Consider the following 14,582-nt stretch of genomic DNA (forward strand, 5'->3'; position numbering starts at 1 on the left):
TCTTTCACTGGAGGGTGTGATTCACAGGGAGACTTCATGATTTCAGACTTTGAGATTGGGGCCACAAATTTAATTTTCTGTGCCACCCTTCAGGTTTGATGACTGCTCATTCAGAGAGTGAGGGAATGAAGATGGAGAAGTCCTACTGTTAATATCTGGGTGTGAAGCACAGTAAATGTATGGCTGTTTTACCTGGGGTGTAAGCCAAGGCATACATTTCTGGGTAGCTGGGTCTGCATTCTCTGACTGCCAGTGACCAATATCTAATGCTGAGAGGCAGCTGGGTGGGATTAGGGGAAGGCCACTGGATTTGGAGTTGGAAGATTTGGGTTTGAATCTTGGATTTTCTCTTTATTATCTGTGTGACTTTGGGTTCTATCTCCAGGTGCCATCCGTAAAAGGGGAGAACTGGACAATCTCTGAGGTTCCTTCCAACTCTGAACCTTGTGATCTTGAAAGGATTCTGGTTTCTCTAGACAGGAACAAATTAAGTAATGGATAAAATGCTGGACTTGGAGTCAAGAAGACCTGGGTTTAATCCTGGCCCGGACACTTAGTATTTGTAGGACCTTGGGAAAGTCTTGAGCTTAGGTTCTTCCATCTGTAAGGAAAGAAGTTGAGCCAAATGCCTCTGAGCACTAAATCGAAGATCCTGTAGAATTCATCTTAGGTTCTCCATGCTTGGAGTAAATTGCTCAATGGCAGCACTTTGGATTCCAAAAGCCAGTTCCATGATTGTTCTCTCCTTCCTGTTGTCTCTGCTTTGTCCTCATCTTCCACTAGCATAGTTGCTCTGGGAGCCCCATCCCCATAGACCTCTCCTTGTACAATGGTATTATGTTGCTTCTGTGCTTTCTCTCTCCTCCGGGTGAGCAGAAGAAGATTATGATCATGATTTGCTGCATTATCCTTGCCATCATCTTGGCCTCCACCATTGGGGGCATATTTGCCTGAAAGCCTACTCTGACCTTGACCACCTGCCTCAGGTAAGTACTCTGGGGAGAGGGTAGAGAAGCAGCCTTCTTCTCTGTGACTCCAAGAAGGCTGGACTTCTATTTGGCTGGACAGTCCAGTTGCAGGGTCACCATTGTGTGAGACAGATGGGAGTTTGGGCTGTGTCTAGGCATGGAAGCTGATTCCTGGGTCCTATGATATTCCCATAACTTGGGAGATTCATAGGATTCCTTGATGTGGGTGGGCTGTTATTAGGATGGGAGTATCAAGCAACCAGCCAGCAATTACTCAGTATTTACTATGTCAGGAAACATTCCAGGTGCTGAGAGTACCAAGACAAAAATGAAAGTCCCTGTCCTCTGAGAACTTACAATCTATTGTTAGAGAAATCTTACAAATGAGACAAAGAGGACTGGAGAGGATGAAAGGGTAATACAGTCTGAATTGAGTTGTGGGGGATGGTGGAGACAGGTGCCCGGTAGCTATGTGGTCCATCGAAAAGGGCATCACTAAGATCAGCCTTGAGGTTTCGATGTCCAAGCCTACTATCTGTATATCCTGGGTAAATCATTTCTGGGCCTTCTTCCCACTTGCAAAATGATTCGATTTCACTCAACAAGCATTATGTAAAGGGTGTATGTGTGTACAAAAGTGACAGCAGTTCTTGTCTTCAAGGTGCTTATTTTTTCTTGAGGGGAAACTGTTCCAACTCAGCAGGGAAGGGTAATAGTTACCTTCTCATTAGAGAGGAAAGGCAAGAAGAGAAAGGTGGTCAACTTTGTGAAGTACTTTAAACTCTTGGGAAGAAAGGCCTGAAGTAGTCCCAAGATGGCATTTTAATTTCTTCCATTTAGGGATATTTCATAGGAACAAAAATGAACAAAAATAAATCGAACCCTACAGTGAGGAGTAGTAATTTACTATTTGCTGACATTGCTGTGTATTTTATGATCTTTCCTGCCATCTTTGCTACTTTTTTTTCTTTTGGTTCTAGATGGATCCTGGATTAACATTTCAGTTCCTCTTTCAAACCTGGTGGTGCCATCCGTCCATTACAGATTTCTCAGTTACTTCGCCTCTCCTTTGAGAAGTCCCAGTTGGCGGCATTGTACAACCACCAGACAAATGCCTACCTTTTCATTTTATATCCTCTTAGAAGCATGGAGGGCCAGGTTCAGAGATCTGTGGGACTCCACATGGGGAATTGGTGGGCAGGGGCATTGAGGAAAAAGTGAATTAAGTTGGTTGAAGAGTAGGATTTAATAGTGTAAATGATTAGTGAGAGGGATAGGCAGTTAGGCTCAATAAGAAAGGACACCAGACAGGAATCTGAATTACACACCTTTTGGGTCAGATGCAGGCATTCATAACACTCTGACTTCAAGAGGATCTTGATACTATGGAAAGAGCATTTGCAACTGGTGACCCTGGGTGAATTGCTATTTTCCCAGGCCTCAGTTTACTCATTTCTAAAATGAAGTCCTCAGAGGAAGCCCCTTCTAGATCTTGATCTATGTATGATCAATCTTGGTTAACTCTGTTTAGGATAATTATTAGCTTCCTCTCACACTGTCTTCCATCCCTTCCCCAGGGCCCACTTGTTCTAATTAATAATGCATGTTGAACAGAAATTCTTTTAAGAAGAGGTATTTGCAGCCCATTCTGTCTTTGGATTAACCTAGTATGCCCCCAAGCCAATCTAGCAGATGAAGCTGAGATGAGGTTCATGTTGTTAAGGCAGTGTTAGGGTGATGACTTTTCTTTAACTGTGAATATGGTGTTCCTTTGTATCAAAAAGCACACCATGGAAACCAAGCCCACGTCTTAAGGGGGTGCACTAGGCCCTTTTCCTAGGAAAGGGTGGAGATGGGTTTACACTAATCCATACTAAATTCTTGCTAGATATTGTGGTTATTGGATAGAGTGCAACACTTTAAAGTCAGGAACAAGTAGGTTTGAATCCTTAGAAACTCCAGCTCTGTGATCTTGCAAAAGTCATGCAAAAAGACTTCTCTGGGCTTGTTTCCTCATTTGTAAAATGGGGGTTGGACTAGATGGTCTCTTCTAGCTCTGTGTGAAACTGATCTGTAATTCTATGGTGCCCCCTTGTGACTAATGGCCCTTCTAGAAAATGACTGTCTATTGTTGGTGGGGATAGGACTTTAGTGCACCGGCAGCTAGGTGGTAAGTGCAGGGCCTGGAGCCAGGATGATTCAGCTTCCTGAATTCAAAACTGGCCTCAGATACTTACTGGCTATGTGACCCCGGGCAAGTCACTTAACCCTCTTTCCCTCTGTTTCCTCATCTGTAAAAGGAGCTGGAAAAAGAAATGGCAAACGACTCCCGTATCTCTGCCAAGAAACCCCTAAATGAGATCATGGAGGGTCAGACATAACTGAACAACAGGACTTGAGTAAACGAAACATCTACTTCCAGTAAGCACAGAACAGAGCAAAATAAACCAGCTTACACTGAGACTGAACTCATAACCTGGGTTTTGTTGGCAATGTGGTCTTACCTGAGAACACCAGCTACAGAGCACTGAGAGGGTGGGTCCGTAGATCTGAGGCAGACTGTCTAGTTCAAGCCTCTCATTTTTCAGATGAGGAAATTGAGGCCAAGTGGTGAAGTGACTTGTCCTGGATCACACAACTTCTAAGGGCCCATGATTGTTTGTAAACATTTATTTGGGTTTTGGGTATTTGAAATAATGAATTTGCCTTTGAGTCCCAGAAAGCTTATTCAAAAGATCACACACATCCTGTGTCTCCTGGAGTGATTTGGTTAATTTCATAGATTTCGAGCCATATGGGGATCTTAGAAGTCAGTTTCCTAAGTAACAGGGGCAGGGTTTCAGCCCAGGTCCTGACTCCAAAGCCCGGGAATGTTCTTGGCTCTGTACTTGGCTGCATCGAAGTAGGGCCCTGTTGTCAGGTGACGGGACAGATGAAGATGCTGCTCCTCTTCTCTCAACTTGTTTTCAAACCACTTCCCTGCTCGCAACAGAACTTGACCTCGCTGACCAGCAATTTGGTGTATAGTGACAGAAAGTGTCTGGTTCCCAATTTTGTCTCCCAGATCCTCTGGAATAGAGCAGGGGCTTCAAGATAGTCGTGATTCACTGAAGTAATGATTATTTATATTATGAAAGGACACAACGGAGGGTACTTTAAGGAGCTGCCCCTGTGCATTTTTATAAATGGTCACTGGCTGTTTTGGAACAGAACTCATGCATAAACTGAAGTTTATCTCGAGGCTCAAGGGAGCTGATCTGGTGGTAGTGGGGATAGTGCTGGACTTGGCCTCAGGGAGACCTGGGTTCAGATCCTCTCACACAGTGGATGTGTAATCAGGGGAAGTCATTTAACAACCTATTTCCTCATTGTAAAACAAGGAGGTAGACTGGATGGTCTCTGAGGTCTTCTGTGTTTATGATCCTAAACTTTTTTCTGCTGAGGTATCTGCTTTTGAAGTTTCCTTACAGTTTGGCACTTAAAATCAGATTTGTGCCATCTACATCGAATGTGCTGCTCTCTTCTCCTGCTTCCACATTTTAGAAGAGAGGGGAGTGGTCCTGCATGTTATTCTGATTCTGAATTAATTCCTTTAGCTCTGGGAGAGGGTCTTTACTCAGGCCCTGTATCAGAGGGTGGTGGTGGTGCTGCCACATAGAATTGTAGGACTTGAGTCGACAAACACCGGGACTGTGTGTGCCCTGTGCTAAATGATAGAAGATGGGAGAATCAGAGATGGTTGTGTATTACTACAGACCCTGTCCACACAGAGTCTAAGAGGGTAGCTTAGAGTGTAGTAAAGGAGGTGATACCAGGGTTAGATAGTCACACAAATGTCTAACCCTGCTAGCAGCATCTTGAAGGTTTTCAGTGCTCCCGGCCTTTCTGTTCTATCTTGCTGAGATCAAGTCTAGGACTAGTGGGCAGTTTGGCCTGGATAGAGGAAGTCTAGGTCCTCATTACAATATATCTGTTGCTGTAACAAAAATACAGTTGTCAAGTGAGTATGTGAATTTAACAAATAAAGTTACACTGAGTGAAGGCAGCTGTGCCCAAGGTTTGTGTATGGCGTTAAAGTGCATATGCCATAAATCTGAAGACCAGTGAAGGGTACAGGGTGGAGGTAAAGGAGGGTTTCTGTTTTGTTCCTCTTAAGCTGCTTTCTATTCTGCTGGCTTATACCTTTACCATTCCCTCCCTGAGTCACTGATGCAGAGGCAATGAGCCCGAGTGGACAGAGGGCCGGCCTTAGGGTCAGGAAGAGCAGCTAGGTTTCAATCCTGCCTCCCACACACTAGCTGGGCAACGGTGAGGCTGGTGACTCTGCACAGCCCTCCCTCACTTAAATCCAGTTTACCTTGGCGTCATGGTCCTCTTCTGGAACAAAGGACAAACAAGAGCCATGTGGCAAGGTCAGAGACCGTCTTCCTTTGTATCTCTAGTGCTTAGCAGTCTCTGGCATGGAGTAGGTGCTTAATAAATGTTTACTGACTCAGTGTCAACCTCTCAGTATCCCTGACAACTTTTCATGACTATAAATTACAGAAAATTTATTAAGATGCATTAATGGGAGGGAATTTCCACAAAATGATGATCTCATAGGGACAGGGAATATAGGGCAGGGGTTCTTGGCCTGGGACCTGTGAATTCCAAAAGGGTCCAAGACTTACAAAAACAGGTCTAAAGACCGCTGGGATAAGGATTTATTTTTGGCAAAGAAACTCCCATTACCAATGCAGGTCAGCATATTTTCTAGCTGGTTTAGTGTCTTGCCTGGAGCCACAAAGTTAGTGTGTATTAGGAGAGGTCTCCCTGGCTCTGAGGCAAGGACCCAAAAGAAATCATTCAGGTGTTTCCAAAGTCCCTTTAAAAGGGCCAACCCTATTTAACACTCCATAACACATGTGTACTATGGTTCTCCTCGGCCCAATGCTTTGCAGAGATCCTCCATTCACCTGGGGGTGCTCAGAAGTTTGGAAGGAGCTGGTGGTGAGAGGAAGCGGGGCAGCTTCTCTGGAAGCCTGCTCTTCTCCTCGAGGGCTAGACCCGTTCAGGCAAGAAGAACTTGCCCCAGTAGCGCCCCTTATGGGTCAGGTCATAGGGGCTCAACACCTTCCTCAGCCCCAGCATGTTGGCCTTGACGATGCGCTCAAAGGTCCAGGGGTTCTGGTTGTTGAGCTCCCTCTCTCTCTGCTCCTCGCGCATCTTCTGCAGCAACTCTCGGCTCACAGGCTTGGCTGGGAAGGGCAGCTTGTGTGCCACCTGCTTGAGGAAGGGCTCCACCTCCCCAAACTCACACCGGCCACCCACCTCCACAATAAGGCGGCCAGCTTTGACTGCCGTCACGTAGTGGTCAATGGCACCTTTGCCGCCCCCCATGCGCTGGCCTATACCCTTGCGGGTGATGGGCTTGTAAGGGGCTGGGACACGCCAGATGGCAAACATGTTCTTGGTGTCCAAGGAACGGTTGATTGTCAGGCGCATCATTTCAAAATGGCCCCAGCGGAGATAGCCGCCACCCAAGGCCTAAAAAAGAGACAGGAGTAAGGAAAACAACCAGCAGATAGTAAGTACCTAGTATGAGGTGGGCATTGTGCTGTGTTAGGGGTTCAAAGACAAAATGATAATCTCTGATCTTAAGGAGTTTAAATTCCAGTGGGAAGATGCAACATGTACACAAAAAAATACAAAGGAATTTCAGAAGGGGACAATTGGGAAGGGTATCTCCTAAGGGGCAGTGAAGGGAGAGGTTTCCAAAAGGCAGAGGAGGGAGGGCATTCCAAGAAAATGGAACAGTTTGTGCAAAGTCAGAGATGAGAGAGGGGATGATGTGGGGGTAACAGCAAATAAGCCCGCCTGGCCTCAATACAGAGTTCACGGGAGGGAAGAGACAGCAGGAAGTTACACTAGAATTAGGTTCGAGCTAGGCTGTCAGCAACAAACCTCACTGTGACAACTTTGCCCAAGATACCACTGGGGCAAAAGCAGCCAGCATCATTACAGGGGAGTTGATCCCCTTAGTCTTTATCCGTTCCTGCTTTGGGGGTTTTCCACCTGAACACGTACAGGTGATGAGAAGAACTTACATTCAAAACTATAAATATGTTAAGCACCTACTGGGAGTGAGGCATGATGCTGACCTAGCTAAGTGGAGCAACTCTGGTCCAAACTATGCAAGAGGACAGTGCTGAGACAAAGTGCTTGTGGGTACAGCAGAAAGTGAGATGTGGAAGCAAGCTCCTTATGAAGAGGAAGGGAATAAGCATTGGCCCTTTTAAAGGGACTCTGGGAACACCTGAAAATAAAGTGTTATCTCATTTGATCCTGGAGATGGGTGCTACTGTAACCTCCCTTTTTACAGTTGAGGAACTGAGGCAGAGATTAAGTGACTTGCCCAGAGTTAGGATGTATCCGAGGCTAGATTTGAACTGTCCACCACCCGGGATTCTATAGATACCCATATGCTACAAATGGTGGAATTTGGGGCATTGAAAATATGGGCATTTAGAAAAAGCCATATTAAAAAGCATTTCTCATTGTGGCTACCACAGGTGGCTGCCTACTTAGCACACCCTTCGATTTGGCACTGGTACAATAACCACCACCAGCACCAGTACTTATTAAGTGCCAGGCACCAGGGATACAAATGCACAACAGCCTCCATCCTGGAGGAACTTCACATGTTAATGTGTCTGTTTGATAATGGAGAGGGGAAATGGGTGGTAATCTTAAAAGGATGGCACAAGCATTAAGAGAGACCAGGAAAGGCTTCTTGCCGAGGGTGGGATCTGAGCTGAGACTGGAGGAAACCAGGAGGCAGACAGGAGAGAGCATTCCCAACGTGGGGAGAAAGCCAGCACAAAGGCACAGTCAAGAGAGGAGAGTGTTGTGTCTGAGCAGAGGAAGGTGGAATTAGCTAAGAGGAGGCCTATACCCTGACCTATCCACCCCACTCTCAGCGCCCATTTCCCCAGCTGCTTATTTCTGGGCTAACTTACCAGGATACCAAAACTACCCTCCGTGAAGTCAGTGGCTTCAGTGGATGGCCCTCGGATGTCACTCAGGTTCTTGGGTTCCCGCCTCACCTTTGGCACAAGTGGCATCCGATCAATAAACTTGAGCTTGGGCTTATCGGGAATAGAAACACCTAAGGAAAAGAGAAGTATCAGAGGGTGGCCTATGGCAGTCACACCCAGGAGCACAGACCTCCAGACACAAAGCTTCACCGAGGGAGGTTATGGGTCAGTAGCTATAAAAAGGAAGAAACAGTGTTTTCCTATGAGCTCAGCTTCCAATGTTTCATTCCAGCACAGAGAGGACCTGGAGATCTTGAAGGCCTACTCAAGCTAGAAAGGCCTTGAGTATGGGTGAGGCTCACTACCTATTTTTTTTGGCCATGGCAACTAACAAGCAGTCTCTTAGAAAACAGATTTTCATTTCTATCTCTGGTTTTCATATCACCTCCTCTAGAGACCAATCCCTTATAACAAAGAGTTACACAATGTTCTGGAGTAAGGGAGGTGAATTTTCCTATCTCTTCTTCTGGTCCAAGGCAGCCACTAGAGCCATCAGACTGGACACTGAGGATGGCAGCTTTGCTTGGGCCTTGTAGAATGGCTGGGTGTGTGTCGCCATAGTCCCCTACCAGAAGTGAGAGAGTCCAACCCGGTGCCCAGCACAGCCGGGCTGCTCTGCTTTTGGGATACATAGCACATGGCTGTCCCTCCACCCTCCAAACAACAGGACTCACTACTACCAGCCGGGGAAGTAAGTGCTCTCACCTTCGTAGCTTGGTACTGGGAGGAGGGTCTTCATGCCAGCACTGCGTGGCTGGGCAGCTCCGGGACCTGAAAATTTCAACCAAACCATGGGAGAAGAGCCTGAGAAATAACTCCGTGACCCCGCCCTGGGAGCCTGGATGGTGCTGAGGGAGGCTGGGGGAGCCGGTGCGGCCACGTCTTGCCACCTGCCTCAAGGGTCGTCCTCCCCCTACAAGCCCGGAGTCCTGGGGGCAGGCTGGAGGCGGCGCGGGTGGGGTGGGTGCCCGGCCGCAGGGAGCGTGGACGCGGCTCCAAGGGCGCCGGAAGTCACCAGGTGAGAGGCTTGACCACTCGCGGTGACCGGGAGCTCCCTGCTTCGCAGGGCGGCGTCCGTGACCCCCATCTTTATCCCAACATTTCCTTTGTAACCCAACAGACGCCACTTTAGAGAAGGAGAAGGGGCCACAGGCTCCCACAGACTGCCCGCGGGGCCCCCTTCCTCTTCCAGAATCCTGGGATCGGGGCCACAACGGAGCTGGGGAGCTTCCACCCCCACCCCCCAAACAAACGTGGGGTCGGCGGCCTCAGCGTCCTCATCCGCGGGTGCCCGGGGGTGGGAGGGCTCAGGGCCCAGACTGACCCCGGTACGGGCCGCCTCTCCATCCCGGACGGGAAGCCCCCCACTCCGAGGCCTTGGTGTTCGGGTTCACCACTCCCCTCCGGCCTGGGTAAACAGCAAGCACTTAAGGATGCTCGCTCACTCGTTCACGCGTGGCGGGGGTTATCATCTGGTATCACCTTCCCCCAGCGGCCTTTACGAAGGGCAGACCTCCAGGGGGCCGGGAGTCGCCCCAGGGCTGGTGACAACAACCCTCGGGCCGGGACGTCGCGGGCGCTGGGCGTGGGCCCATTTCACAGACGAGATAAACGAGGGTCAGGGAGGTTAAACAAGCGCCTTGCCAAGGGTGACACTGCTCGGGAGCGGGGTAGGGGAGAGGACGAGCAGGCCCAAGCGGGTCTGAGAAGCCGGGGAGGACGCCTGACCTGAAGGGAGCACGCTCAGGACGGGAGTGCCGGCGCGTGCCACCCGCCGCCACATGGTCGCGAGCCGGGGTCTCCGAAGGCAGAAACAAAAGAGCACTGAGAGCCAGAAAGAGACCGGGGTACGTCAGTGGGTTCTCAGGGCGCCGCCATGACGGACAGGAACTGCGTCATCGCCCCGCCCCTTTTAATTTTCTTTTCTCCAATTGGAGCTCACTTCCAAGGTCAGGGATTCTGGGAACACGCCGCGTCTGATTGGTGGGCCGGGCGGAAGGGGCGGGAATCCGAGCCGCCTCTCGGCTGCTGAGATTTAACGGTCTCTTGCTCTCGTTGTCCTTATGTGGGCGCCGGCTCAGTCTGTTCAGTCATCCCCGCTAGGAGCTGCCCGGCCCTGGTTGGGCCGGAGGACTCCGACCTCAGGCTACCCTTACGTCATTCACCCCCCCCCCCCCCCCCTATTTCGCGACCCCTTGTGACTGTGGGCCGGTCACTGCTCACCCCGGGGTCTCAGTGCCCGTTCTGCGGAGGGGCTGGTTGACCTGAGACGCCTTGCTGAGTCACTATGTACCTACAAGGGAGGGAGGGATCTGAATTAAAGTCCCTTTCGTCCATTTACTAATTTGAGGACCTTGGGCAAGTGCCGTAACCTCGTTGGGCCTCAGTTTCCTTATCTGTAAAGCGGGATAGATGACTACAGAGGGGTTGCGATCAGTATTCGTGAAGGGAGTGCCCACACTGATAAGTTAAGGATCCTTCAAGTAGCTTTCTGTTTGTGTCCTTCAGTGCCTCATCACAGCATGCGGGGTACTCCGGGTGTGAATGCTATGCAGTGCAAGGCTCTGACATGCTGCAGAGGCTTTGAGGTGTCTAGACAGATCAGAAAGGTTAGGGGGCACCCCCAAGATCACCCCAAAAGTGATGAGCCGGCGCTACAACCCGGGGCTCCTGGCTCCCGTCCCATGCCCTTTTCATTACTCCTTCCCTCGGAAGCAGAGTGGACCCAGCAGGGGGTTCAGCTGCCGCAACGGAGGCTCGTGTGACGTCTGTGAAATAATAGTTACTCATTCGGATTGCTTCCTTTGTAGCTTGTCCGCAAATATGTGGTGGTGTTTCCCCCATTAGACTGCGAGCTGCTTGAGGTCAGGATCTGTCAGTTTTACTGTTGTCTCCTCAGTGCTTAGTATAGTGCCCCGCACTTAAGAAGTGCTTATGGACTAGTCTGGACTCTGGTAACAGATAGATGCGATCAGAAGAGACAAATTATATTTACCTCCTATGTAGAGTGGTGGTGTCTTGGAAATAGGCCACTAGCCGGTACATGGGTATCCTTGGAGGTGCATATTGACTTAGAAATGCACATATTAGTATTACCTGTGTTATATTGTATTTTTATTTCGTTAAATATTTTCCAATTACATTTTAATTGAATTTAATCGGACTTGGGATGCAATAGAGTAAAGGGCAGATGAGATTTACCATAGGAATAACAGATTTAGGTTTTTAGATTTGGAAGGTACCTAAGATCTTATTCAAGACGTGCTAGGAATGTATCCCTTGTAGCTGGTTGAGAGTTAACATTTTCTTACAATAAATATTTTTTGACCTGATACTTCTTTATCTGCATGTCTTACTACAGCTTAGAATAAGTCTTCCAATTCACTGAGTCTGTCCCAAACTGATATGACTTTGGTTTGGATTTAATTTGCATCTTACAGAAATCTTACAGTAAATGCCACCAATGTCGCCACATAAGGAAACGCTAGCCAGCTGGCTACCAGCTCCCTTCACCATCATAAACCCTCCCTTTACAACCTTCCCTATTGGGGCAGCTAGGTGGGGTAGTGGATAGAGTGTTGGGTCTGGAGTCAGGAAGAACTGAATTAAAATCCAGCCTCAGGTAATTATTACCTGTGCAACCCTGGGCAAGTCACTTAACCTCTGTCTTCCTTGGAGGCAGCTAGGTGGCTCAGTAGATGGAACAGGACGTGGAGTCAGGAAGACCTGAGTTCAGATTTGGCCTCAAATGCTAGCAGTGTGACCCTGGGCAAGTCACTTAACTTAAGTTACTCATCTGTAAAATGAGCTATAGAAGGAAATGGTAAATCAACCCAGTATCTTTGCCAAGAAAACCTCAAATGGGGTTACATAGAGTCGTACATGATTGGACAGCAACCTTCCTCATAACTGTAAAGGGCAATCCCATCTTCCTAGTCCCTTTGGTTCATAACCTAGGAGTCATCCTGTGTTCTTCACTATTTCCTCTCCCTCGCCCCCCATCATATCCAAACTATTGTTAAGGCTATTGCAATATCTCCTTTGATGCTGGTGCAAACCCTCATCACTTCACACCTGGATTACTGCAAATGCCTACTGGTGGCTCCTGCCTCAAGTCTCTCCCCACTCTCATCCAGCCTCCGTTCAGCCATTAGAGTGATTTTCCTAAAGTGCAGGTCTGACTATGTTCCCCCCCCTCCCCAGCTCAATAAACTTCAGGGGGACCCTATCTCCATCAAACACAAAATGCTGTTTGGCATTCAGAATTCTTCAAAAGCTGCTCCCTCCTACCTTTCCAGTCTTCTTACATCTTACTGCTCACTGTGTACTCTGATCCAGTGACACTAGCTTCCTGGTTGTTCCAAGAACAAAAGACACCCCATCTCAGCTCTGGAGAATTTTCAGTGGTGGTCCCCATTCCCGGAACATTTTCCCTGCACTCAAACTACTGACTTTGCTGGCTTCCTTTAAGCCCCAACTGATATCTCACCTTCTACAGGAAGTTTTCCCCAACTCTTCTCAATTCCAGTGCCTTCCATCTGTTAACTATTTCCAATTTATTCTCTATATAGCTTGCCTTGTATATATATTTTTTTGCCTGTTATCTCCTCCATTAGATTGTAAGCTCCTCAAAGCAGATACTGTCTTTTGCCTCTTTTTGTCTCCCCGGTGCTTAGCACAGTGACTCCCAATAGTAGGCACTTAATAAATGTTTATTGATTGATTCACTGCCACCCTCTTGCCTCTGGAATGTAGACCTTTTCTCCACACTTATTTCCTGGATTCTGTTTAGAGGAAGTCATTATGGTAGCATGCTTTCAAGGCAGACTTTGAGGATAGAGTTATCTGTAAGATAACTGCAGTGGTACTGACAATGTAAGAAGCTGTTTACAAAGTAGCTGTAACACAAAGGACTCAAAATCCAGTTCTAAAAATTGCCCTTGGTCTAAGTGATTCTCTCTCATCCCCCCCCCCCCCAGTTTAGCCTTGTTTTAGCACCACATCTTTTTTCCAAACTCTAAAGTTAATTTCCTCGCTGTCAGTCTAAGCTGAGCTCAGTCTTAATTGGTTGATTGGAAGGAATGAGTGAAAAATAATTTGTTACATGCTTATAATTGGGGAAGAAAATTCTGTACTCTTGAGTTTTAGGCATAAGTCTACTGAAGCAATTTGAATTTAATCTAAGCATTTCTGCTTAGAGAACCAAAGATGGATAGAGCTATTGTATGACTCCAAAAATCTTCCAAAGCCTTTTTTGAGTTACAATGGTATTTTCAAAACAATAGCTAATTCCACAATGAGATAAAACATAGTTATAGTGCTCAGGGTAAAGTTCAGGACACATTTACTTTATTAAACAGTGATAGTCAACTTTTCGTGTGACCCATCTTTGGAAAATAATTTTTCCAAAAACCAATCCTTTGACCATTCCATTTAAGGATTTTCCTTCCTAGTTGGTTGAATGTGAACTCATTCATTGTTATTTTCATTGTTGTTCAGACATTTTATAGGCCTATCTGACTCTTGGTGATCCCATTTGGGCTTTTCTTGGCAAAGATACTGGAGTGGTTTCCTTTTCCAACTCATTTTACAGGTGGGGAAATTGAGGCAAACAGGATTAAGTGACTTGCCCAGGGTTGCACAGCTAGTAAGTGGCCGAGGCCATATTTGAACTCATGAAGATGAGTCTTCCTGACTCCAGGTCTGGCACTCTATCCACTGTACCACCTAGCTGCCCCACATTTCTATTAACTGAAGTAATTGTTGCTGTTGTTGAGCCGTTTTTCAGTCACGTCTTACTCTATATTACCCTTTTGGATTTTCTTTGCAGGGTTTTCTTGGTGGAGATGCTGGACTGATTTTCCATTTCCTTTTCTGGCTCATTTTACAGATGAGGAAACTGAAGCAAACAGGGTGAAGTAACTTGCCCAGGATCACACAGCTGGGTAAGTGAGGCCAGATTTAAACTGAAGAAGAGAAGTCTTCCTGACTCTAGGCCCTGCACTCTTAGGTACACTGTCATCTAGCTGCCCCTGAAGTAATTGTAGAAATGTGTATGTTCTGTTCCTCTCGTTATCCTAATCTGGTCAAGGTAAACCATTCGAGGACTTTTTGCCTTTGTCCAGTCACCATCCCAACCACATCTGGGAGAAGTCATTCCTTGGCTGATCTGGAGACTGTAAATAGGCATTGTTTCTAAATGTGTAGTTAGAGAAAGACTTGGAGGGTTTCACTTTTAAATTAGTCCAAAGTTTTAAGACCAGGGTAACTGCAAAATGCTTCTTACTAGTTCTCAAAGAGGGAGCAAGGTGGCTTTAGTTTGCAGAGAACGGATAAAGTCTGGGAATACAATCACATATTTTTTTTTAGACACGGGATGGCCAATGTGCCACCACAAGGGGTCAGGCTTTTGCTACAAATCGAAGTATTTTACATCTTCCCTAACTTAAGTGTCCTGAATGACAGAACTATATTTCACTAGAGAAATGAGCAGGTCCCATCAGCAGCAGCCGCAGAGTCCTTAAGATGAACACTATTC

At 47.3% G+C, this 14,582-nt stretch overlaps 1 protein-coding gene across 1 annotated transcript; it reads right to left on the reverse strand.

Moving 5' to 3' along the window:
* Window positions 1-5,654: 5,654 nt before the first annotated feature.
* Window positions 5,655-9,968, reverse strand: MRPL16 (mitochondrial ribosomal protein L16). Its single transcript, XM_069108064.1, has 4 exons — window positions 9,773-9,968; window positions 8,750-8,815; window positions 7,967-8,115; window positions 5,655-6,494 (listed from the first exon to the last, which is right to left on the reverse strand). The coding sequence occupies exons 1-4, from the start codon at window positions 9,825-9,827 to the stop codon at window positions 6,009-6,011; spliced, it is 756 nt and encodes a 251-aa protein (XP_068964165.1). The 5' UTR covers window positions 9,828-9,968; the 3' UTR covers window positions 5,655-6,008.
* Between the last annotated feature and the right edge of the window lie 4,614 nt (window positions 9,969-14,582).

The sequence above is a fragment of the Petaurus breviceps genome, unplaced genomic scaffold, assembly GCF_028583685.1.
Source record: "Petaurus breviceps papuanus isolate PSGF00001 unplaced genomic scaffold, PetGlider_PUasm1.0 90330, whole genome shotgun sequence".
NCBI lineage: Eukaryota > Metazoa > Chordata > Mammalia > Diprotodontia > Petauridae > Petaurus > Petaurus breviceps.

Excerpts from the sequence above, each read along its gene's own strand:
- MRPL16 (XM_069108064.1), bottom strand. The coding sequence starts at position 9,827 with ATGTGGCGGCGGGTGGCACGCGCCGGCACTCCCGTCCTGAGCGTGCTC. Across the intron at positions 8,816-9,772 it reads CCTGAGCGTGCTCCCTTCAG|GTCCCGGAGCTGCCCAGCCA; the intron begins GTCAGGCGTCCT and ends TGAAATTTTCAG. Across the intron at positions 8,116-8,749 it reads CCCAGTACCAAGCTACGAAG|GTGTTTCTATTCCCGATAAG; the intron begins GTGAGAGCACTT and ends TCTTTTCCTTAG.